Source organism: Sorex fumeus, unplaced genomic scaffold (genome assembly GCF_029834395.1).
Source record: "Sorex fumeus unplaced genomic scaffold, SorFum_2.1 ptg000098l, whole genome shotgun sequence".
NCBI classification, from domain to species: domain Eukaryota; kingdom Metazoa; phylum Chordata; class Mammalia; order Eulipotyphla; family Soricidae; genus Sorex; species Sorex fumeus.
In genome coordinates, this window is record NW_026606155.1 from 31,194,897 (window position 1) to 31,218,920 (window position 24,024).

Sequence of the window (24,024 nt, forward strand, 5' to 3'; positions counted from 1 at the left end):
AACCTGGCTCGGTGACGTGCAAGGCAAATGACTACCGCTGTGCTATCACTCCAGCCCCTTAAGTGGCATTTTAAAAGAGTTATTTCCCCTTGATTTTGAGATGAGCTATTGATCCTATTATTTTATTTAATTAATTAATTTTTTTAGTGAAGGCAGGCTGGGGAGATAGCTCAAAGAACTGGGGTAACCTCTATGCATGTGGGGGTTTTGAATTTGGACTCTGGCACATGATCCCTCAAATACCACTGGGTAATAACCCCCCCCAAAAAAAAACCTCAAAACAAAGCAAAAAAAATTAAAATACCACAACTAAAAGTTCAGGAAAAATGTGTAGAATCAGTAATACCGTCAATGATAGATCAAATGTCTCATGCTGTATTTGATCCCAGTACCGCTGTCCACTCCTGCATACATCTAAAGGTTGTAGTTCTTTTCCCTTAACTATTAATTTTCACAGTGTGAAACTGGTATGTAATTATTTGCAATGGAAGTGAATGATTATCTCTTTTTCTTATTTTGAATATCACTATGGACTCAAGGTCTGAAGAGTAAAAGGATGTGTTTTACTGTCTGTGGTCAAATAATCATGGATGCTTGTACTCTTTTGCAGTCTCATCAGCAATATTGGAGAAATTCCCTGATTCCTTACAACTTTACCCAAAGAGTCTACTGTTAGACATTTGAATTTTTCTGAAATACCATAAGCTAGAAATGGTATCTTGCCGTAATCATTTGAGTTTCTTTCATGAATGAAGTTGAACATCTTTTCATACATTTTATGAGTCATTTGCCTTTTTCTGTATTCTCTTTGCTCAATCTTTACCTATTTTTCTAATAATTTTAGGGGGTATTTTTCTTTTTTAACAGTTCTATATTCTGTGGAAATCATCCCTTGTTTTTAATGTAAGTTGAGATTGCACACTATTTTATCATAACTTTAATGATGCTGTTTTTATGATACCCAAAGACTGACTTTTATGTACTTTCACTTATGTTTTTATGGTGTCTGGATTTTGAGCCCTAGTTAAAGTTTGCTCCTTAAGAGATTTTTTCCTTAATATACTTTCAACTAGTTGTGCCATCTCCCCTCACCTTTTCCTTTCCCTTCTTCTCCTGCATTCTCTCATCTTCTTTCCATTTCTCTTTTAACATAGGAATCTATGAACCATTTGGAGTTTATACTGGCAGTTGTTATTTGATCACTTGTTATTCTGTTGTCCAGTATTTCTCCATTAATTTGAGAATCTATCTTGATCAAATATCAAATTTCCCAAAATATTTTGATTCTTAGAATATGCTATTAGTGGAAGTGGGGACAGAGGGATAATATAGCAGGTCAGGTATTTGACTTGCAGGCTCATCAAGGTTTGATTCACAGAATTGCACACAGTTCCCTGAGCACCACAAGAGTGACTGGCCCCCAAACAAAAGCATTGCTAATGTCCTCACCTTTCTGAAATTATGATTTTCATGCTTTTTGTTTGGTTGTTTTGGGGGCCACTCTCAGCATTGTTCAGGGATTACACCTGGCTCTGTGCCTTACTTGTTGTTCTATTGTTTTAGTCCCTATTTTCCGTGCATTTTTTTTCTTTTTGGGTCACACCTGGTGATGCACAGGTGTTACTCCTGTCTCTGCACTCAGGAGTTACTCGTGGTGGTGCTCAGGGGACCATATGGGATGCTGCGAATCGAACCCGGGTCGGCTGCGTGCAAGGCAAATGCCCTACCGGCTGTGCTATCTCTCCAGCCCCTTCCATGCATTTTTAAGCTCATACTAGCATGTGTGTGTTAATAAGGTATTTGAGTACATAATAATCATACCTGTACCTCTAACATAACCAATAGATTTGTTTTTCTTTACAGTCATTATACTTGCCCATGAGAGTTTGAAAACATAATAATGTCCCTTTGTGCCTCTTCTCAGAAGGAGTTTGGTCAGCTGTTGTCTATTCAAGGCATGGATATAAAAAACTCACCATCTAGCCATAACTCTTCTGCCTCCTACAACTGCAGTCAATCTGTCCTCCCATTGGAGCATGGCCCTGTCTATATACCGTCCTCCTATGTAGAGAGCCGCCATGAGTATTCCACCATGACGTTCTATAGCCCTGCTGTAATGAATTACAGCATTTCCAGCAGTGCTACTATGTCAGAAAATGGGCCTGGTCGGCAGACTGCAAACTCAAATGTGTTGTGGTCAACTCCTGGACACCTCTCTCCTTTATCACTTCATTGCCCCTCATCACTTCTGTATGCAGAGCCTCAAAAGAGTTCTTGGTGTGACCCACGATCACTAGAACATACCTTCCCGATAAACAGGTAAATCCAGCCTTCATTTTGAATAGTAGTTCTTGAGTATTATATAGAGTTCTTTGTGATTTAGTGAGAAAATAAGATGTATAAAATTTTTATTTTTAGTAACATTACATAGGGTACAAAAGCAAGATATTCTGAATTATGAGTTCTAAACTAGCATTTATTTGTTCTCTTTTGTTTTGTTTGGGGCCATACCTAGTAGTGCTCAAGGGCTTACACCTGGCTCTATGCTCAGGGATAACTCCAAACAATGCCACAGAACCATGTGTGTATCAAACCTGGGTTGACCACATGCCAGGCAAACACCCTACCACTGTACTATCTCTATCTCTCTGGCATGTAGAAATTTTTTAATATTTTAGTTCTCTTTAAAAAGCTGTGATTGTAGATTTGTGTTGTGGGAAAAATTCATTATTGGAACTGTTGTCCTCGGAGAGTAAAAATTGAATTTATCTACTTTTGTCTTGAATGCTTACTTTTATTTCAAGTAAGGTTCTTTTTGTTAGTGAAATCACAAGTCACAATTTGTCAGTGTTCATGACAAATTGTGTCCTGGATAAAAAGTGACTGGCAGTATTATAGCTTCAATACTAGACACAAGAGAACTGAAGAGACAGATAATTGGTATAAGTTTTAAACATTGATCTAAAACTCTTTTATTTATTTATTTATTGCTTTTTGGGTCACACCCAGAGATGCTCAGGGGTTACTCCTGGGTCTGAACTCAGGAATTACTCCTGGCGGTGCTGGGGGGGGGGGGACCATATGGGATGCCGGGGATCGAACTTGGGTCAGCAGCATGCAAGGCAAACGTCCTACCAGCTGTACTATTGCTCTGGCCCACTAAAACTATTTTAAAAAGATGACTGGGAAATTTTAAATGTAGACTTTAGCTGAAATTTTCTGAAGTTAAAAATGTTTGTACTTTTTAAATGCAAGGTAGTATTTAGGCTTCCACTTAATCTGTATTTTGCTTGTTTGTTCTGTTTTTGGGCCAAGTTCAGTAAATGCTCAGGGCTTACTCCTGGCTTCGCATTCAAGAATCACTCCTGATGGTGCTCGGTGGACCATATGGGATGCTGAGCATCAAACCTAGGTCAGCTGTGTGGAAGACAAGAGCCCTACCCACTGTGCTATTTTGGCTCTGTATTTTTTTTTTTTTTGCTTTTTGGGTCACACCTTGCGATGCACAGGGGTTACTCCTTTCTCTGCACTCAGGAGTTACTCCTGGCGGTGCTCAGGGGACCATATGGAATGCTGGGAATCGAACCCGGGTCGACTGCGTGCCCTACTTGCTGTGCTATCTCTCTAGCCCCAGGCTCTGTATTTTTTAAAAAATTAATATGTCTATGGAGGGAAGGATGTATAGGGTATAAATTCCTAAAAACATGTACTATGGTAGTATTCCAAAAATTAAAATTTATTACTCTCAAATACTGTTATAAAATTTTGAAAATCATTTACAAAGTAATTTTATCTTAAAACTTTATTGAAGGAAAAAATAAAGGAATTTAAAATCCATTGATAACTTTTTAAAAAGTCATGTTTAGGGGGCCCAGAGAGATACAGAGATTATAGAGGTTAAGTACTCGCCTTGGGGCTGGAATTACAGCACAGGGGGTAGGGTGTGCATGTGACTGACCCAGGTTTGATTTCCAGCATCCCATATGGTCCCCCGAGCACCACCAGGAGTAATTCCTGAGTGCATGAGCCAGGAGTAACCCCTGTGCATCGCCAGGTGTGACCCAAAAAAAGCAAAAAAAAAAAATGCTCGCCTTTTGGGCAGCCAATCTGGGTTTGATCCCTGACACCATATTTGGTCCCTGAGCACTGGCAGAAATGATCTCTGACCACAGCCAGGTGTGACCCAACCCTTGCCCCCTCCCTCAAGAAAAAGAATGTATTTCTTAAATTCAGCCTTACATGTTGATACTGCCACTGCAATTTGTATGAATTAAACAACATTCAAGTGTGAATTATCAGTGATACACACAATGTCAGCATGTTAAAGAAAGATATATTTGTTTGGGTGTGATTTCTAATTAGGGTTATACTCGTACCTGAGCAAATTAAACCATAGTATAGTACCCTCAGTTAGAAATCTATTCTACCTCTAAGATTTACTTTCTAAAAGCAAATTAGGAATTGACCAGGTGTGCTCGTAGTTCTTCCCAAAGATGCACCTTGCTGAGCTGTCTCACTTGCCTCTCCACACAGCACCTAGCTGAGCACCTGCTTCTTCAAAGTCCCCTCTAAGCTCAGGGGTGCTCTCTCATGCCCCTCCCTTTCCTTCCAGCCCCCTTTCCCTCTGCTTCTCAACCAGAGCCTAATATTTATCTTGCTATAATTTATTTATTTTATTTATTTTTTATGTAGGAGTACTGCTATTTATTCATCTTGCTATAATTTAAAGCCCACTTGTTACTCATAGTTATTAAAACAATTTCCATTCTAGACCCTTGGGTTATTTTGTCCCACAATAATTTTTGTCCCTGAAAGTGAGAATCTTGAAGGGTTCACAAGGGAGACGGTTAGGAGGCCTGATAACTGGGAAAAATATATGAGTTTAGCCCAGGTGCTTTTTTTCTTTTTCTTTTTCTTTTTTTTTTTTTTTTTGGTGGAGGCCACATCTAACAGTACCCAGGGCTTATTCCTGGCTGTGCATTCAGGGATCGCTCCTGGTAGTGCGCAGGGGACCATATGGAGTACCGGAGATCAAATGGTCGGCTGCATGGAAGGAAAGCATCCGGGAAGCAGTATGGTCACTACTTACCATACTGATATAGAACTGAGAATGAGGCTTATCTGACCACCTAGCACCCTCAGCTGTGCACCATCTCTACATCTGGCCTTTCATTATTACTAGGAATCTTTCACACTGAGTATGAAATGAGTGGAATGAGAATGCAGTGGAATGAGAACAAGCTACAGGAGGCAGATTTGGACCCTAAATAGAGAAGGACATTCTATGTTCAAGTGGTCTGGCAAAAGAATAGGCTGCCACCTAAATTAGGGAACTCAAATTGCATGGATGACTAAAAAGTTACCTTACCATGTTCAGATATTAGGCATTCCCAAGTGTACCTTTTCATAGATCTGTAACAAAGATTTTGCATGATCATATTTCTGGAATATAATTAACATGAATCTCAGATGATAGAGATTGAATTTGGCAGTGTTCATGCTGAACTTTTTTTCTACATAGTTCCTCTTCTTCCCTTAATGCTTGTTTTCATTAGATGTTTTCTTTGCCCCCAGAGAGGCACTGAAAAGGAAGATAAGTGCGAGCAGTTGCACCAGCCCTGGTTCTAGTCCGAGTTCAAAGAAGGACGCCCATTTCTGTGCAGTCTGCAGTGATTACGCATCAGGGTATCACTATGGAGTCTGGTCATGTGAGGGATGTAAAGCCTTTTTTAAAAGAAGCATCCAAGGTACAAGAGTATTGCAGTATTGACAGCTTCTTATGTTTGTTTTTGGGCCACACCCAGCAATGTTCAGGACTTACTCCTGACTCTGCACACAAGGATTACTCCTAGTGGGCTTGGGGAACCATCTGGGATGCCGGGGATTGAGCCCAGGTTGGCAATGTGCAAGGCAAGCACCTGGCCTGCTGATCTATCACTCTCACCTCTATTGTCAGCTTCTTTAGTTTTCTGTTTTTGCTTTCAAACAATTTTGTAAAGATGACTTTGTTGAGATGTCATCATTGGCCTGTTTGGTACCCCCAGTATTGTGGAGCAGTTTAAAAGATTCTGTGGGATGCCATTGGGATGGGTAGTCTGTTTCAAGAGTGAACACTTTATCTTTAATTCACAGTCTCAACCTTGGATTCATAGGACTTTGCTCCCACCATCACTATCTTCTGGAAACATTTAGTTACAACCCGTCTCTTGGAGAAAATGTATGTTCACTGGGAAATGCAAAGATGGTTTTGTCTTTTGACTTATGCTTACTGTCTGTCTAGCATACATGACAGTACTGAGTGGGGGTTGGCTTTTAAGGAGAAGCAAATAAACAGGTTTAATGGAAATGAAAAGAAAGAAGTAATTAACTGTAGTGAATTATAGGAATTGATCTGGAGGTATATCTGCTGAGGACTAGTGGAGCCTCCTATTCATAGTCCCCTTATTTTTTGGGTTAGGCTCTTTCCTACCCTTCTCTACATTCTTGATGGGCTTATTTTTTTAAATTTTTTTCTTAATTTATTGAATCACTTTTATGTAAATTTATAAAATTATTCATGATTGAATTCCAGGGATACAATATTTGATCACCAATCCCTTCGTGGGCTCAATTATTTGAGGGGAAATAAAACACCATTTTAATTAATTTCCAATCATTCCCTTCTGGTGTGCAGGTCAGTTAGCTTAACCGTGTGTGTGCCCTTGTCACCACCCATCTCTTGGGAGTTCTAATTCTCTGAGTCACTTTCTCTTCTGAATCTGCCCTGTCACCCTTCCTGCAGCTTCTTCCCCCAGGCAGTGCTCTCTGTTCTCATTGTGGAGCTCCCTTCTGATTTCTGTTCAAGCTCAGTGCTTTGTTCCTAAGCAATGAAGGAAAGCAAACTTTAAAAAAATCACAGTACACAAAAGGCAATGTTAGTTCACTTCTTTATTGGTGATTAGTCACCAATAAATATACTATTTGCCTGATACTATTAAAAAAAAACTCATGTAACCCTAAAGATGGATACATGTAAATCAATATGCACTGTAGAATTTTGTGGCCTGATTTGCAAGCACTACTCTTGAGTTCTGTGATTTGGAGCAAATCAATTACAGGTGATGCTCTCACTTTCTGTTTATTGAAAATTGTGAAAGCATGCAGAGAACAATCAATTAGACAAGACGGAGAATATTGAAACATTTTTGGTAGTCTTTATTCAATAAGAAGGTGCTAGTGAGGCTTTTGTATCTGTCATTAGAAGACATCTCATCTCTCAGCTGGGTACAAGTGATGTTGACCTAGAAGAAATGTAATCAAAATGTAGAAATAACCTACTTTTTATTTTTATTTTTGCTCTATTGTAGGACATAATGATTACATTTGCCCAGCAACAAATCAGTGTACAATAGATAAGAACAGGCGCAAAAGCTGCCAGGCCTGTCGTCTTCGGAAGTGCTATGAAGTTGGAATGGTCAAGTGCGGTGAGGACTCCCTTCCCCTTGTATTGGAGGTGGGATAAGCTGAAGACTGTGTCCAAGAAGCACTTGGGGCTGGACACACATAGCCTGGATTAAAGGAGATTTAGGAATCTGTAATGGTTGCTAAGTATTTCTGTGCTATCTCGTTGAAGGGAATATTGACTCATCTCTAATTGCTGAAGCCATAGCACAGCGGTAGGGCATTTGCCTTTCACGCAGCCAACATGGCCAACCTGAGTTTGATTCCTCCGCCCCTCTCAGAGAGCCCGGCAAGCTACCGAGAGTATCTCGCCTGCACGGCAGAGCCTGGCAAGCTCCTCGTGATGTATTCGATATGCCAAACACAGTAACAAGAAGTCTTACGATGGAGACATTACTGGGCCCGCTCGAGCAAATTGATGAACAATGGGAGGACCATGACCGTGATCTCTAATTGCAGTGGAATGAGAACAAGTTACAGGAGGCAGATTTGGACCCTAAATAGAGAGGGACATTCTATGTTCAAGTGTTCTGGCAACAGAATAGGCTGCCACCTAAATTAGGGAACTCAAATGAAGTGCTCAGTGGGCCAGATGGTCACTGTAGATGGATGGTGTTCTGGGAAATGCCCATGGTTAAAGCCCTGAAGAAAGAAAGAATATATTGTGAGTCAGTTGGATAACTTTAGGGTGAATGCATACCAATCTTGTTTGCTTTTTAAATTGGTATCAAAACATACATCACTATGGAACTAGAGTATGAATTTTATTCTTTTGCATTATGTATGTATATGTGAATAGTATGCATATTTGTTTATATGTCACACATACTATGTACATGGAGAAAAAGCAAAGGCAAAAGTGTGACAACTGACAATGCTGCTCTTTGCTCTTTCTACCTGCCTAACTTTGCTCTCTGCTTTAGGCTCCCGGAGAGAAAGGTGTGGGTACCGCATCTTGCGAAGACAGAGGAATTCAGAAGAGCAATTGCATTGCCTGAGTAAAGTTAAGAGAGATGGTGACCACGTGACCCATGTGAAGGAGCTGCTGCTGAGTGCCTTGAGCCCAGAGCAGTTGGTGCTCACGCTTCTTGAAGCAGAGCCACCCCATGTGCTTGTCAGCCGCCCTAGTGCCCCCTTCACCGAGGCCTCCATGATGATGTCCTTGACCAAGCTGGCCGACAAGGAACTGGTGCATATGATTGGTTGGGCCAAGAAAATTCCAGGTAAAGCTCTCTGGGTCTTCACTTTCCATTTATTTGTGGAGAGGCCTACCACTACTGTTTATGGGCCACTCAGGACAATATGAAAATTCACAAACTATCTCCACGTTTGTTGATTCAGTAGTTTCATTGAGCCCTTTCAGTAAATTTTGTTTACTTAGACATGTATACATTCAACATATTCTGGAAGATCAGGTTCCACCTTAGAATTCTTGCACTCCTCTGAGAGCTACACTAGATAGTGGTGGTGCAGGAGCAATTACATAGGCTGTTTCCTCTCTGCACCTAACTGTCTTCCACCCCAGATCCATCTGGGTCAGCCTGGCACACACCCCATCTTACTTGGCCGTGTCTCCTACAGCCTGTGCTCACCCTTATGCCTGCAGGAATTCAGGGAGAAGGGACCCAAAGAAGAGATTCACCCAGGCTCTGGAAGTGGGCTATAGGTCATTGGGGTAAGAAAAGAGGGCTCCTTGGACCTGGATGGATGGAAGGGAGCTGAGCTCCTCATTGACTTTCTCTTGCTGGACCTTGCTGAGGGAGATGGGGTATGGCCAAGAGAAAGCAGGTGGCCTACCTACCTTTCCATACCAATAGTATGAAATAAAACTCCCATCAGATTCTAAATAAGAATTTGTAAGCTATCGTTCCAATAGAGAACAAGTGTAATATATATGAACAAATATATTTAAATAAAAACAAATCAGTTGCTGAAGTAACAAGAATCATTAATAAATCTGGAATGCCTTCAGATTAGAATTTGGTTTGCATTTCAGGAACTGCCATTTAGAACTGACTTTTGATGAGGTCAGGACACCACATCTCCCCATAACTCCCCCCCACTACACCCCAGTTTGTAATATACACCTGAAGTATTTTTCCAGTTGTCTTCTCATTCACTAGCATTTGATTTGGCATTTCTATGAAAGAATGAGTCTAGGATTCTAACAGCAGCCCATCATTCCCTAAAATATCTCTTCTTGCACATTGAAGGAAATAAGTCCTTCCTCCTAGTTGAAAATTGTGCCACCAGGGACAATTTTCATGGCCTCAGGCAGCAGCTAGGTTAGGCTGTAGAGTGAGGCGAAGAGCCATGGGGAAAGACGTCGTGAGACTGAATAATAGTATTTTGCCAGTCATCTATTGGTACCTGAACATCTCCAGAAGTTTATGGCTTCCAGTTTTGCTCTGTTAGTGTATTACGTTGATCATTGTCAGTTATTTTTTCCCCTAGGCTCAAAAGAGGCAATGATATTGATACCGATGAACCTTTCTCTATCTTGGCTTCACATGTATTCTAAACATTATTTTTCAGAACCACATGATGGGAGAATGGTGTTGAATTTAATTACTGCTGAAAGCCTTACAGCTTTTTTATACTATAACAAACTAAATTTTCAAGCTGCTTCAAGTGCTTTTAAATCCAGTACTTTGAAAACTTTTCAGAACCCTGAAGCAGGATCTAGAGGTGTGAATCCCCTCCCACCACAGCTAATGTAGTTATTGTCCAAACCAAATATGAAAATATTTTAATATTATGGCTTTGATCTCATTCAAAATCTACAAGTATAAGAAGCTTTCTTTCCCTTGACCATAACTGTGGGTGAGACTGGGACAAAAACACACAGTAGCAGCTTGACTTGATAATAGAATTCTTTAGCGAGGATTTAACCATCTTTCCATTCAAGACTCTATTAAATACTCCTTTGTGCAGATTTTCCTTGTAAATGTCGAAAGATTTGAGCTAAGTGTGCTCTGTAGCTATCATTTTTTTAAATCTAGAAAGTGAGGATAATGAGCTCCTGTTGTAGGAATTTTCAGAGCTGCCATTATCACATCCTCTTTTCCTACAAGAAACCAGATTTAAAGGCGATTAAGTGCCGAGAAAGAAGAGGCTGGGATTTCATAAGTGGGAAAATTCATTACAGTCAAGGCTGAGTTGGATTCCCATGCCATACCTCCTCTGTTCCTCCTGGCTAGAGGGAGAAAGCCCAGTGACTATTTGCTTTTTAAGTGTTCACCTCCCTAGAGATGTCCTGTTTCTTTCCAGTTCTGTGACTGTGCATGCTGTCAGACGGGTGGGAGCTGTGTTGGCCATTACATTTGCTCTTTTGAATAGAATAGCCTAGAGACAGTGCTTCTACTCATTAGAATAATTTTCACTCTGAATGGGAATCTTTTCATTAGAATAATTTTATCTCTGGGTGGGAATCTGGTGGGGGGGGTGGCGTGGGGGGGTGTGTTACACTGTGCAATGCTCAGGGCTTACTCCTGGCTCTGTTCTCAGGGATCACTCTTGGTGGTACTTGGGGAACATATATGCTGCCAGGGATTGAGCCCACACAGATTGTGTACAAGGCACATGACTTACCTCTTGTGCTATCTCTCCAGATCCCATGGGAATATTTTGTTTTGTTTTGATTTTTGGCCACTCCCAGGCTTATTCCTGGCTCTGCACTCAGGGGTCACTCCTGGTGAGCTTCGGGGACCATTTGGGGTTCTGGGGATCAAACCAGGTCAACCATGTTTAAAGCCATGTAACTACTGTACTATCTCCTGAACTCTGGACAAGAAATCTTAAGCCTTTGGAGAATCGTTTCGTATCTTTGACTTTATTCAGTCATTGGTCTGCTCTCTACACACCCTCCACCCCCACAGACCATCTCTTTGCTCTTCCCCAGGTCTGACCCCAAGTGATCTGGGCCAGACAGACAGTTCAGACAAACTGTCAGCTGGGCATTCTTTTTCAGAATAAAATTATTAAAAAGTAATAATGACAGAGTCCATCTTTCTGCTTTTTTCCCTGGATCTCTGTCTAGGGACCTATACAAGTCCAGATAAGAGTCCTTTATAAATTTAAAGTTAAATATTTGCCTCTAGAAGGGATTCAGGATTAGATATTGTGAATTACATACCATTTGTTCCAACTTTCCCTCTCTTAGGTCAGCACTTCAATTTTTTTTGTATTGCTTTCTCATATTGTTTGTGTTTTCTCAGAATTTTAAAAGGTGCTGTTCTGTTTCAGCAACAGGGATCTGAGGAGAAGGTGTGTGTGTGTGTGTGTGTGTGTGTGTGTGTGTGTGTGTGTCTCACGGGCTCTTGCTTTCCGCCAGGCTTTGTGGAGCTTAGCCTGTTTGACCAGGTGCGGCTCTTAGAGAGCTGCTGGATGGAGGTGCTAATGGTGGGTCTGATGTGGCGCTCCATAGATCACCCTGGCAAGCTCATCTTCGCACCAGATCTTGTCCTCGACAGGTGAGAAAAAATGTTTTGTGTTGCCTCTGCAGCTGGACTGAGTGAGAGGCACTTCATGGTGTTCATGGGAACAGAAACTTTGGTGTGGTGAGTCACATCTCACACCAGAAGGGCAAGTAAGAGGGTGTAATGTCATGAGCTCCTTCATCAGCTCTTTCTTGGAATCAAGACGCTGAGGAGAGCCAGTGTCCTGTGCATTTACAGGCCAGGTCAGAAGATGGGCCTATTTCCTGCAGGACTTGTGGCCAACTCAGGTCAACTTAATTTTTCTGTGTTAAAAAATCCTATTTTCAGTTTATAATTTTAAGTTGTCTGCTTCCCACTTACAGGGGCCAATTAACATCTTCAGCCAACAGAGTAGGTGATAATACATGTTTTGACTCATGCTTTATTTTATCATGGGCTGGAGTGATAGCACAGCAGGTAGGGTATTTGCCTTGCACGCAGTGATCCAGGTTTGAGTCCTCTGCCCCTCTCGGAGAGCCCGGCAAGCTACTCAAAGTGTCCCGCCCGCACGGCAAAGCCTGGTAAGCTCCCCGTGGCATATTCAATATGTCAAAAACAGTAACAGCAAGTCTCACAATGGAGACGTTACTGGTGCCCACTCCAGCAAATAGATGAACAACGGGAGGACTGTGCTACAGTACTAACTCAGTCTAGTAGCATTTTGGCCTATACTAAAATCAGACAAAATTAATAAAAATTGGGGAATGGCAGTGCTAAGGATATAACGTGGTTCCACTTAGTTTTTTTTAAATGTTATACTAAATGAAATAAGTCAAATGCAGAAAAACAAGTACCATTTGGTCCCACTTATGTAAGGAATCTTAAACAAATCTAGGTAAAATAAATACAAGAAACAAACTCACAGAAACAGAGAATAGGTAAGCAATTGGTGATTGTTAGAGGTGAGGGAATGAAATTAGGTGAAACTGACTGAAAAGGTACAAACTTCCAGTTTACAAAATGAATAAACCTTGGGGGAAGGCTAAAGGTAAGTACTGCACATTTAAAAGTTTGTTAAAAGAGTTGCTCTTGAAAGTTTTCAATCATAAAATAAAAATTGTAATGATAGGTGATGATGAATTTTTAATTTAACTCTTTATGATGATTGCTTTATATTATACAATGTAATGACTGTTATATGAAGCTAATTATATATACAATGTATATATATACAATGTAATGACTGTTATATGAAACAATTATGCCCACTTATTGTTCATTTTAAAAAATGAACAACAGTAAAAGTGATCTTTGGCAAGTCAAAATGTTTCACAGTTTCCTTATTATCTTCCTTCACTGATCTTAATCCATTTTCTCTAATTTTATTGTATTTTATATTAGCAGCTATTTTTTTTCATTTAAACTTAAATGACTTCTGTTTGCCTTAAAGAGAGTTTATTCCTGCAAATGATGGATTTTTCTTCTTGGGACATTTGCTTCTACAACTTTCAATATTTCTCATTATTTTGGGTTCATTTACCCAAGTGTTATTCCCAATGGGAACATGGAATATCTCATATTAGAAATCTTATTTATAGGGGCTGGAGCAATAGCACAGCGGGTAGGGTATTTGCCTTGCACTCGGCCGGGTTCAATTCCCAGCATCCCATTTGGTCCCCTGAACACCTCCAAGGGTAATTCCTGAGTGCAGAGCCAGGAGTAGAAACCAATGTGCAACGCCAGGTGTGACCCAAAAAGCCAAAAAAAAAAAAAAGGAAAAGAAATCTTATTTATAAATAAGACCTTACTAATAGATTTTATTTAGGGCTGGTTGATTGAAATGTTTGGGATCAAGGTTAATCTATAGAAATAGTATTTCTTTAAGAAAACATTTGATGAATAGGTAGATGTAGTTGCATATCTTTGCTTATAAATTATTTATTAAAATGTTAAGGGGTTTATAGGAAATACCCTATTCTCCTTGTATGGTGGTAGGATGTGATCTAACAATCACCTTATAAGTAAAGAGTACAAGATGAAATGTGAAATTAAATAGAAAATACTTCTTATTGCTTATTGATGATTGCCTTATGTTCCTTAAATTTCAAATTGAATTTTTGCAGGGATGAGGGGAAATGTGTTGAAGGAATTCTCGAAATTTTTGACATGCTTCTGGCAACAACCTCAAGGTTTCGTGAACTAAAACTCCAACACAAAGAGTATCTCTGTGTTAAGGCCATGATCCTTCTCAACTCCAGTAAGTGACCCCACTGGTTTAAGGGTAGAGAGGAAAAGAAAGACTGTTTCCAGATTTGGCATCACTGTATCACTGTCATTGTTGTTCATGGTTTTACTCCAGAGGGTGCCAGTAATGTCTCTATTTGTTCCAGCCTTGATATTTTAGCAGCCTCTCCTTACTCGTCTTTCCCAACAATTGGAGGCTCTTTCAGGGTCAGGGGAATGAGACCAGATTTGGCATATTAGGAAGAATATTGAACTTATTTCAAAGGTAGGAAAAAATTTTATTTCTTACTTTTTGATTTTAATTAATAGGGATTTAAACCACAGTTAACCTTTGGTAGCTTAATAGCATTGTTGTATCTCAGCATTCAACTGTCTAGTCAGACTGAGGGGTTTTGTTGCAGGTGGCCCCTGAACTTCCTGATCTCTGTTTGAGAGGTTCCAAACATTGTTCATAAATAAATAAAACAATACCTCACCCCCAGTATTTTTACTTTGTAGGTTTTTAAAAGAAATTTAGTCACTGTGAAATTACAAAAATTTTTTAATGTCTGGGTTTAAGGCATACGATATTTCAGCACTGATTCCTTCACCATTGTCCACTCCCCTCCACCAATGCCCCTCACCCCCTATTTACTTCCCATCCTGATTTTATGAGACACACTTTAAAATAAATTATGTTTTGCACTGTGATTTACAGTACTGTTGCTTATAGGGTTTTATATATAACAATTTACCAACTTTCGGCACCACCTCCTCCTCTCAATTACACCTTTTCCTCCATCATAGATATTGCCCCCTCCCTGTCCTATCTCCCAGCCCACTTAAGTAGTATATTTCCTACTGATTACCATTTTGATTTGACTTTTATGCATAGCATTAGAAAGAGATCTGAGTTCCTTTTTTTTTTTCTCAGCTGACCAGTTTTCCCAGTACTACTTGTTGAGGAGACTTTCCTTCCTTCATTTCATATTTTCTGCTTCTTTATCGGAGATTTACTGATCAGATACCTGAGCATCTATCTCAGGGTATTCAATTCCAGTCCATTGATTTGAGGGACTGTCTTTATTCCAGGACCATGCTGTTTTAATTGCTACTGCTTTGTTTGAAACTGGGGAAGGTGATGCCTCCAATCTTTTTTTCCCAAGGATTGATTTAGCTACTTGGAGGAGGAGGGTATTTACACTTTGTGGATTTATATTCTTGTTTCTTGAGAGTATTGAGACTTGGGGCCAGAAAGACAGTGAAGCAAGTAGCATTTGCTTTGCATACTGTCAAGCCAGGTTCAATTCCTGGCAACTCATGGTCCCTGAGTACTCCAAGAGTGATTCCTGAGCTCAGAGCCAGGAGTAAACCCTTTGAACTACTGGTTGTGGTCCCCAAACAGAAGTAGAGACATTTTATACAAATAGTTATCTTTAGGTTGCTTTGCTTCTTAACTTTTCAAACAGCTATGCAGAGGACAAGGAGATAGTGGAGGGGTTAAGGCACTTGCCTTGCATGCAGCAGACCCTGGTTCAATCCCCAGTACCGTATATAGTCCTTTGAACATCACTCCTGAGAACAGATCCATGAGTAAGCCCTGAGCCCTGCAATGTATAACCCAAAAAGAATCCCCTTCTTTCCCACCTCCCACAACCCCCCCAAAGTGCTATGAAATACCACTTGGTCAAGTTGGGGGATCTAATGTGATCCTAAAATAAAGGCATTATCCGAACCTGGTTACTATTAACAGAATAGGGTTACTATTCTGTTGTATGGATTATCTCATCATTTGTTTGTCCATAAGCTGATAGATATTTGGTTTATTTTCACTTTTAAAGCTTACTATGATTAATATTGTTGTGAACATTTATGTATATGTAAAGAATTTATTTTTGTTTCAATCTTTGTTATTTTGGACTCAAGATATGTACAAGTACAAATTTTTGACTTTTTTGTTAGAGTCTAAAGACATTTCTTTATAGTCATAGACATCCATAGAACATAGATCACACAGCAGAAAAGATTAAAGAATAGTTCAAAGGAAGCACTTGTTAAAGCAACTGGGATAAATTTTACTTTAGGGAAAGTAAACTGAAAATAATTTCCTCTGTACTGTCACTTGATTCATTTATGTGTATATTTAATAAGGCCGGAGCAATAACGCAGCAGGTAGAGCATTTGCCTTGCATGCAGCCGACCTGGGTTTGATTCCTCTGTCCCTCTGGGAGAGTCCGGCAAGCTACTGAGTGTATCCCGCCCGTATGGTAGAGCCTGGACAGCTCCCCATGGTCTATTCAATTTGCCAAAAACAGTAACAGCAAGTCTCACAATGGAGATGTTACTGGTGCCCATTTGAGCAAATCAATGAACAATGGGAGGACAGTGCTACAGTGCTACAATATATTTAATATGTGCATTAACTGAAATATTTACTACTTCAAATGATGGATAATTGGTTTTAAAATGCAAAAAAATTGAATCTATGTGAATTTAGTCTAATTCTAATTTGTTTGAATCATTGCCCTAGTTGATGGGCACTGGATGGGATTTTTGTGGAAGAAGAGGGAATCTTCCTACATGGGCCTCAGAGGTCATTTCAGGTGAAAGTTAGCCAAGTAAACTGGTGGTTCAATGCAGTGGTTCAATATTAGAGCCCTGAGAATGTGTTGCTGCTCTATGTCAAGGATGAGTAGGGTCTATCTGAGAGTGCTTGGCACCCTCCAGGACTACATAGACTATAACCAGGTGATTCTCATGGGGTCATAGTGCCTGGGATTAAACTGGGGTTGGACACAGGCAAGACATATGTCTTAACTCCAGTATTATCATATTTTATTTTATATTTGGGCCTCCCAAGTGATGCTTAGAAGATCCAGGGGCCCCTCCTGGTGATTCTTAGCCAACCCAGCCCCAGCCAATGGTTCAATACAAGGGCTTGAGGATGCAGTGCTGCTCAGGTCCTGCAGTGCTAGGAATTACCCAGACCACCCTGACTGTGTGCAGGAAGCTCCAGAGCTGCACCCAGCAATGCCTGGGGAACCAGGGAATGCAGGAATAGAATCAGGGTTGGCTACATGCAAGGCATATGCCTTAATCCATGCAGACTCTCTGGATGGGGTGTTTTTGTTAGTTTTTGGGTCAAGGCTGTGAAAGTGTGAAAGCAAGTATCCTACCCACTGTACTGTCACCCCAACCTCTGACTGAACTATTTTAACTAGATGGCATATTTTAATGATAAAAATATGGACAAGACCTGAACTCTCAGAGGGCATAGAGGAAGGTTTTAGAGTCTAAGAACATCCAACATAGGTGCATGGTTCTCTCTACAAGGGTTGTGCAGGGAACTGACATTTTAGGGAAGAATTTAAACCAGATTGAGAGTGGGGTGATAAGGAGAAGCTTCCAGAAGGAAGGTCATAACCAGACTGGGATCTAGAGGAAGAAAGGAGCAGATTTGTCTGCATTTGGCAGAATATTGGGTTGAGAGTGGGGCTTGTTTGCTCACACTGGGACTTGTTGGATCACACCTGGCAATGCTCAGGGGAACCATATGGGGTACTGGGGATTAAACCCAAGTCAGTCATGTGCAAGACAAAGGCTCTCCCTGCTGTACTATTGATTGCCCAGTCCCTATATGACTATTTTAAATCTGCACCATCAGACCCTGAAAAGCGGGAGTCAGCACTATGCTTGCTTGTTTGGGTTTATGTACCTCTCATCTTAATGGAACCATATTGAAGGGAATTGAATTGCATTGTCTTAATTTAACAGAAGGCACCAAGAATAGAGGACAGAAATTGCTAAAAGGAATCACTTAGACGAACACTACCAGACCTCCTTCCTTTCTATTATAGTCCAAAGCTCCCTTGTTGATGGCACCTATTGGCTACCTACTCTTTGAAACTGAAAATCTCAGAGATGTTAACTATCACCCTGTTTGGAGAATCAAGGAGTTGGGATTAGTGGTGGAGCAGGCAGGAGACTGGCCTAAATTGTGATTTTTACAGCCATTGGGGGTTTACATGTCTGGGATTCTAGAGTTGGAGGGAGTGAAACACAGGTCAGGGAGCTGCCTATCTGGTGAGGAAGTATCTGGCCCACCCACCCCTTATGTAAATTTGGCTCCACGTGGATCTGAGGAGCTGAGGGTGGGGCAGACAGCTCAAGTCGTAGAAGGTGGGAACCTGCCCCCTCTCCCATCCTCTTCTCTGCCCCCCACCCTGGCACTGCAGTGTCCCCAAAGCCCTATGGATGTGGTCCTCGGTACCCAGGGGCCGGCAGGAGAAGCTGCATAGCATACTCATTCTCGATAATACACCCTCCTAAGATGGGAGGGGGCCTTCTGGGGGCTAAGGAGACTCGGCCTCTCTTCCTGACTATTGCTGTATGACCACTCGCTGCAGTAATAAGTAGTTCTGGGGCTCAGAGGCCACTGAAATCACAAAGTGGCCCGACCACAGCTCTGGGCCAGGTGGGCACTCGGAGAGGCCATTTACTTACACTTCACCCTGCTAGGTTTCAGTGATGACACTGCGTATGGGGAGGACAATGAGGGGAGGTGGCGGCCTCTTTCTACCATTTCTTCACAGGTGCGGATGGAGCCCGCGGGTACGTGGGCGCGCCATACCGTGGTTTTCGTGGCCTCTGCTCAGAGCAGGGACATGTCCGTTTATTCTTTGGTCCAGGTGTGTATCCTTTAGCGGCAGCAGCCCAAGAGACTGAGAGTGGCCGCAAGCTGACACGCTTGCTCAACGCAGTGACCGATGCCCTTGTCTGGGTGATCGCCAAGAGCGGCATCTCTGCGCAGCAGCAGTCCATGCGCCTGGCCAACCTCCTGATGCTCCTGTCTCATGTCAGACATGCCAGGTATGGAGTGTGTGTGTGTGTGTGTGTACACGCACATGAGCTTAGGGCATGGAGAAGAGCTTTCTAAAAGGTCACTTAATCACTTATCACTTAACTTCCCGTTAGTCGTCGATTTGCTCGAGCGGGCACCAGTAACGTCTCCATTTGTCCCTGTCGCGTGCTAGTGTAGCCCAATGGCATCTGTTCGCTCCGGGAACATGAAGGGCCTCAAACCGATCGTTCATGATCTTGACGAAGAAGTCTGACCATCTGGTAGGTGGGTGGCCACGCGGTCTCTTGACATCCCGTGGAATCCAATCAGTAACAAAGCTCTAGTCCAACGGTCGTCTTTAAATCTCATTACGTGACCAGCCCATCTGATTTTCGACAGCTTGGCAAATGAGACAGCGTCCCTGATCCTTGATCGTCGACGGACGTCAGAACTCCGGATTCATTCTCTTATTTGAGTGAAACATGATATTCCAAGCATAGCTCTTTCTATTCTTCTTTGGGAGACCTGAATGGCATTCTCATCTTGTTTGCGTAGGGCCCAGGTCTCTGAGGCATATGTTAATGCAGGAAGAACAGTGGAATCAAAGAGATGTGCCCGGAGCCGGAGGTTCTTCGTCCTCTTAGCTATTGCTTCGACATTCTTGAAGGCGTTCCAAGCCGCTCTCTTCCTCCTACGCAGCTCGGGTGCCAGGTCATTTGTCATGTTGACCTCTCGACCTAGGTACACATAGCTGTTGCATTCGGAGATGGTCGTTCCATTGAGAGCGAATGGGGCGTCAGGAACAAGGCTGTTTCTCATAAACATTGTCTTCGTAAGATTCAGCTGTAGTCCTACCCTTCCACACTCACGGTCAAAGTCGGCCAGCATTTGTGCCGCTTGGCTGATGTTTGGTGTTATTAAAACAATGTCATCAGCAAAGCGGAGGTGGTGTAGTTGCCGACCATCTATCTTCACTCCCATTCCTTCCCATTCCAGTCGTCGCATGATGTTCTCGAGGGTGGCACTGAAGAGTTTCGGTGAAATGGTATCACCCTGCCGCACCCCTCTCTTGACATCAACGATCACTTCTTTGTAGAACGGTGAGATCCTGGTAGTGAATCCGCAATAGAGCTCACGGAGGATCCTGATGTATTGGGCTTGAATGCCCTGATTGGCTAGGGCTTCAATGACCGCTTCCATCTCAACAGAATCAAAGGCCTTCTTTAAATCAATAAACGTTAAGCAGAGCGGCATCTTGAACTCCCGAGAAACCTCAATGAGCTTGGTTATCGTGTGGATATGGTCGATGGTGCTGAATCCTTTGCGGAACCCTGCTTGCTTGCATGGTTGTCCTTCATCTAGTGTTCTGCCAATCCTATTCAGGATGACTCAAGTGAACAGCTTGTAGATGACAGACAATAGGCAGATCGGGCGATAGTTGCCAATGTCATGGATGTCTCCCTTCTTGAACAGTAGTACGGTCCTGCTGGTTTTCCATTGGGACGGAACCTTGCATTCAGACAGGTAGCGAGTGAAGAGCCGAGCCAGTGTATTGATGAGTACTGACGGCAGGTTCTTCAGGTGTTCAGGTCTGACCTTGTCTGGGCCGGGTGCTGTTTGTTTCTTTACCGACGAAATGGCGTGTCGGATTTCGGAAGGGAGAACGTTGGGAACGACATACCCATCCTGTGGAATTTGGTATGTCGGCAAGTGGACATGGCTATCGAAGAGATTTGAGTAGAAGTCATGAATAATCTTCTCCATTGCCGTTCTGGAGGATGTGATGGATCCATCAGGACATCGGAGGGCAGTCATCTTGGTCTTATAGTTGGCGAAGGACAGGCGGCCGTTACGAATACTTTTCCCAGCTTCTGCCACATCTACCAGTACTTCTGCTCTTCTCTCTTTGAGGTCTTCCTTGATCGCATCTCTGCACTGCTTTGCAAGCTCGGACGTTAGCTTGTGGTTGCCTGAGGCATGCGCCAAACCACGCTGGCGAATTAGCTCAAGAGTTTTCGAAGATAGGCGACTTTTTGTGGCTATCTCTCTCTTGGTGTTCCTCGCACATTCATGGAGAAAATAAATTCTTGGAAAAAATAAAATGTTTGAAGGTGCTTATTTGGTTTTTGGACCACACCCTGCGATGCTCTAGGTAATTCCTGAATCTGTGCTCAGGGTTCACTCCTTGTGGGGTTCAGGGGCCCATAAAGGATGTGTGGGATTGAACCAGAGTTGGTCACATGCAAGGCAAATACCTTTCCAGCTATGCTGTCTCCACTTCGGTTTGGAAGTCTGGGTAAATGAAAATGGTCCGCTTTGAAGAATAACCCCTTAGCAGAATGAGGGGTCTTTTGCACAGACTTGTAACCAAAGATCTGCACATATTAATCCCTGTCTGGATCTTTCTGGCATCCCTTGGTGACTTAGTTGAGTTTTAGTTGCTGGGGGTTTTACCTTTTTCTTGGGGTTCCAAAATAGGCAGCTCTCCACCCCCCGCCCCAATCTCAACAAAACAAAACAAAATAAAACAAAACAGCCACCCCTCCCTGTTCTGTTTTGGGTTGAGGTTCTCAGGTCATTTTCTCAAATTTTTTTTTGGCTGGATCTGGCATTGAATCACAGATGCAAGGCCAGTATTATCACAGTTACATTCCCATACTTTAAAAAAGTATGGAGTGATAGCACAGCGGGTAGGGCGTTCGCCTTACAAGCGGCCAACATGGCCGACCCGAGTTCGATTCCTCCGCCCCTCCCGGAGAGCCTGGCAAGCTACCGAGAGTATTCGATATGCCAGACACAGTAACAACAAAGTCTCCAATGGAGACGTTACTGGGCCCGCTCGAGCAAATCGACGATCAACGGGAGGGCCTTTACCTTTACCTTTACTTTAAAAAATAACATTTTTTTTTTCCCATGTAGGGGTTATACCCAGCAGTGCTCAGGGCGCTGTGCAGTTCCAGGGTTGGTATTCAGGGTCATGCTAGCATTTGAGTTATAAGCAGACTCTTGGGTCATTTGCTTGAAGAGGCTAAACTCAGCTTTCCAGATCAAATCCAAAGGCTGGTGCTTTGGGGGAAGTGCCCAAAACCTTGCTTACAAGTTGTCTTCCCCACCCATCCTCCCCTTTCTTTTCCTTCCTCCCATCATCTCTGATTATTAGGAATGAGACCTATGGGTGCTGGGTGGGGGATGGGGGAGGAACAAGGCTGGCAACAGAGTGTAGTTTCAGGAAATGCTGACATACATGATGTGTGTAAGAAGGATTGAAGCCCAGTGCTGGGTGTCACTGGAAGCAGGGTCTCCCTGCTCTGGGACTGGAAGAGAGTAAGGATTATACCCAGCTTGAGGGTCTGAACCAACAGGGAGGATAGTGTGCTCGTGAGTGATTATTCTGCCTATAGCCGCATGCAGAACAGATGTGCTTCCTCCTTCAAGGATTCCTACTCAAAGTGGGGATCCGCCTACTTGACTAAATCAGTAAACGCTTTTCAGTGCATTCACGGACAAAGCAAAGTTCATGATGTCAAAATGGAGTTACCTCTGCTTATATTTGCAGCTGAGGGCCAAGGAAGTGGCGCTCTGCCCACTAGTGTCAACTCTTGGTCTATAAATAAATGTCCTTACTCGGTTCATTAGTGACAGGTTTTTGCATTTTTTTAGTCTAATTTATTGATTTTGCTGCTTAAATGCTATTCATCCATCTTCCCCCACCCTTGACCGTGTAATAAGGTGCCAATTAATATTCCTAAATGAAAAAAGGCTGGGAGGTATTTTGCAGAGAAGCAACTGTTCTCTAGGTCTGAACTGCTATAGGGTTAAATGTTATGTATCAACAAGTTGTTCAATAAGTTGTATTTATAAGACAACTTACATTCAATAAGTTGTCTTTAAACAAGAATACAGCTAAAATAATGCTGCCGGAGGGCCTCAGAAATCCAACGCTATATTTTTCCCTGGAGCCATGAATCAGTGTTCAGGAGTTCAGTGTTTGTGATTACCTTCTAGAATGCAGGATTGGGGACTTATGAGTATCACCTGTACTCTGTGCCAGGCATTGTCAGGCCATTGCAGGTGGGTGGCAGGATGTGGTTCTTAAATGGCGTTTACTGATGGAGCCAGGTGCAAGACCTGGGACTGAAGGACTGGGGGGAAGTGTGGGGGCTGGGCTGCTGGGGCTGCTGGGTGGCTGGGTGTGGTGAGCTCCCATGGTGTCTTGAAGGAAGACATCTCAGCCCCTTTTGGTCCTTTTTGTTCCCACAGTAACAAGGGTATGGAGCACCTGCTCAGCATGAAGTGCAAAAACGTGGTCCCAGTCTACGATCTGCTGATGGAGATGCTGAATGCCCACACATTCCATGGGCAGAAGTCCTCAGTGACAGGGTCCCAGGACAGCCTCGCTGAAAGTAAGAGTGCAGAGAACTCCCAGAACGCGCTGCCTCAGTCAGGCCCAGCCCTGCGGTAAACAGGCTGGAGCGAGGCTAAAAGACAGATGGATCAAGGCCAGCTTGAAGGGGGTCAGCCGGACTTCCTTGTTTTTTCTGCTGTGTGGTTATGTCTCTTTCGGCTCTGGCACACCACCTCCTCCCAAGATGCAGGGCAAGAGCCAGTTTTCCTGTTAGCAGGGAGCATTTGAGAAGAGTTTGTATTTTGCTCAGTCTTCTGTCATTTCCATGGGGTCCCTTCCTTACTGGCCATCTCTCTTCCATGCCTTTGGAAAACACCTTCATGGCTTTGGAGTGAATGGTGGAAAGTGACTTGGAAGAGCTAGAAAATAGGACGAGGATGGTGTGTGTGTGTGTGTGTGTGTGTGTGTGTGTGTGTGTGTGTATCACAGTCACAGGAAGTAGACTGACTTTATTGTACTTCCTTGAAGCTGTTGGCCCGCTCTTCTGGATTAAAACCCATGATGACAATAAGCTAACTAGTTTCAATCAGCACCTCACTGGCCAGTGAGGACGGATATCAGGGTGTGCTGTTACTAAAACCAGAGGGATGGTGGCAGAGGGACCAAGGCCCTCCCCCAGATGTAACCATCTTCACTATACTCTTCTCTCTTGATGTGCAATCATAGAAGCTTGAGTCAGGCTCAATGTGGTGTAGATG

At 42.6% G+C, this 24,024-nt stretch overlaps 1 protein-coding gene across 2 annotated transcripts; it reads left to right on the forward strand.

The window, feature by feature from the left end:
* Positions 1-1,942: 1,942 nt before the first annotated feature.
* Positions 1,943-23,397, forward strand: ESR2 (estrogen receptor 2). Of its 2 annotated transcripts, XM_056133164.1 has the most exons (8): positions 1,943-2,319; positions 5,575-5,747; positions 7,347-7,463; positions 8,364-8,663; positions 11,774-11,912; positions 13,982-14,115; positions 18,770-18,950; positions 23,182-23,397. In XM_056133164.1, the coding sequence occupies exons 1-8, from the start codon at positions 1,958-1,960 to the stop codon at positions 23,381-23,383; spliced, it is 1,608 nt and encodes a 535-aa protein (XP_055989139.1). In that variant the 5' UTR covers positions 1,943-1,957; the 3' UTR covers positions 23,384-23,397. The 2 variants fall into 2 exon arrangements, with proteins under 2 accessions (XP_055989139.1, XP_055989140.1); XM_056133165.1 differs by lacking the exons at positions 11,774-11,912; positions 13,982-14,115 and having other exon boundaries at positions 1,958-2,319.
* The last annotated feature ends 627 nt before the right edge of the window (positions 23,398-24,024 follow it).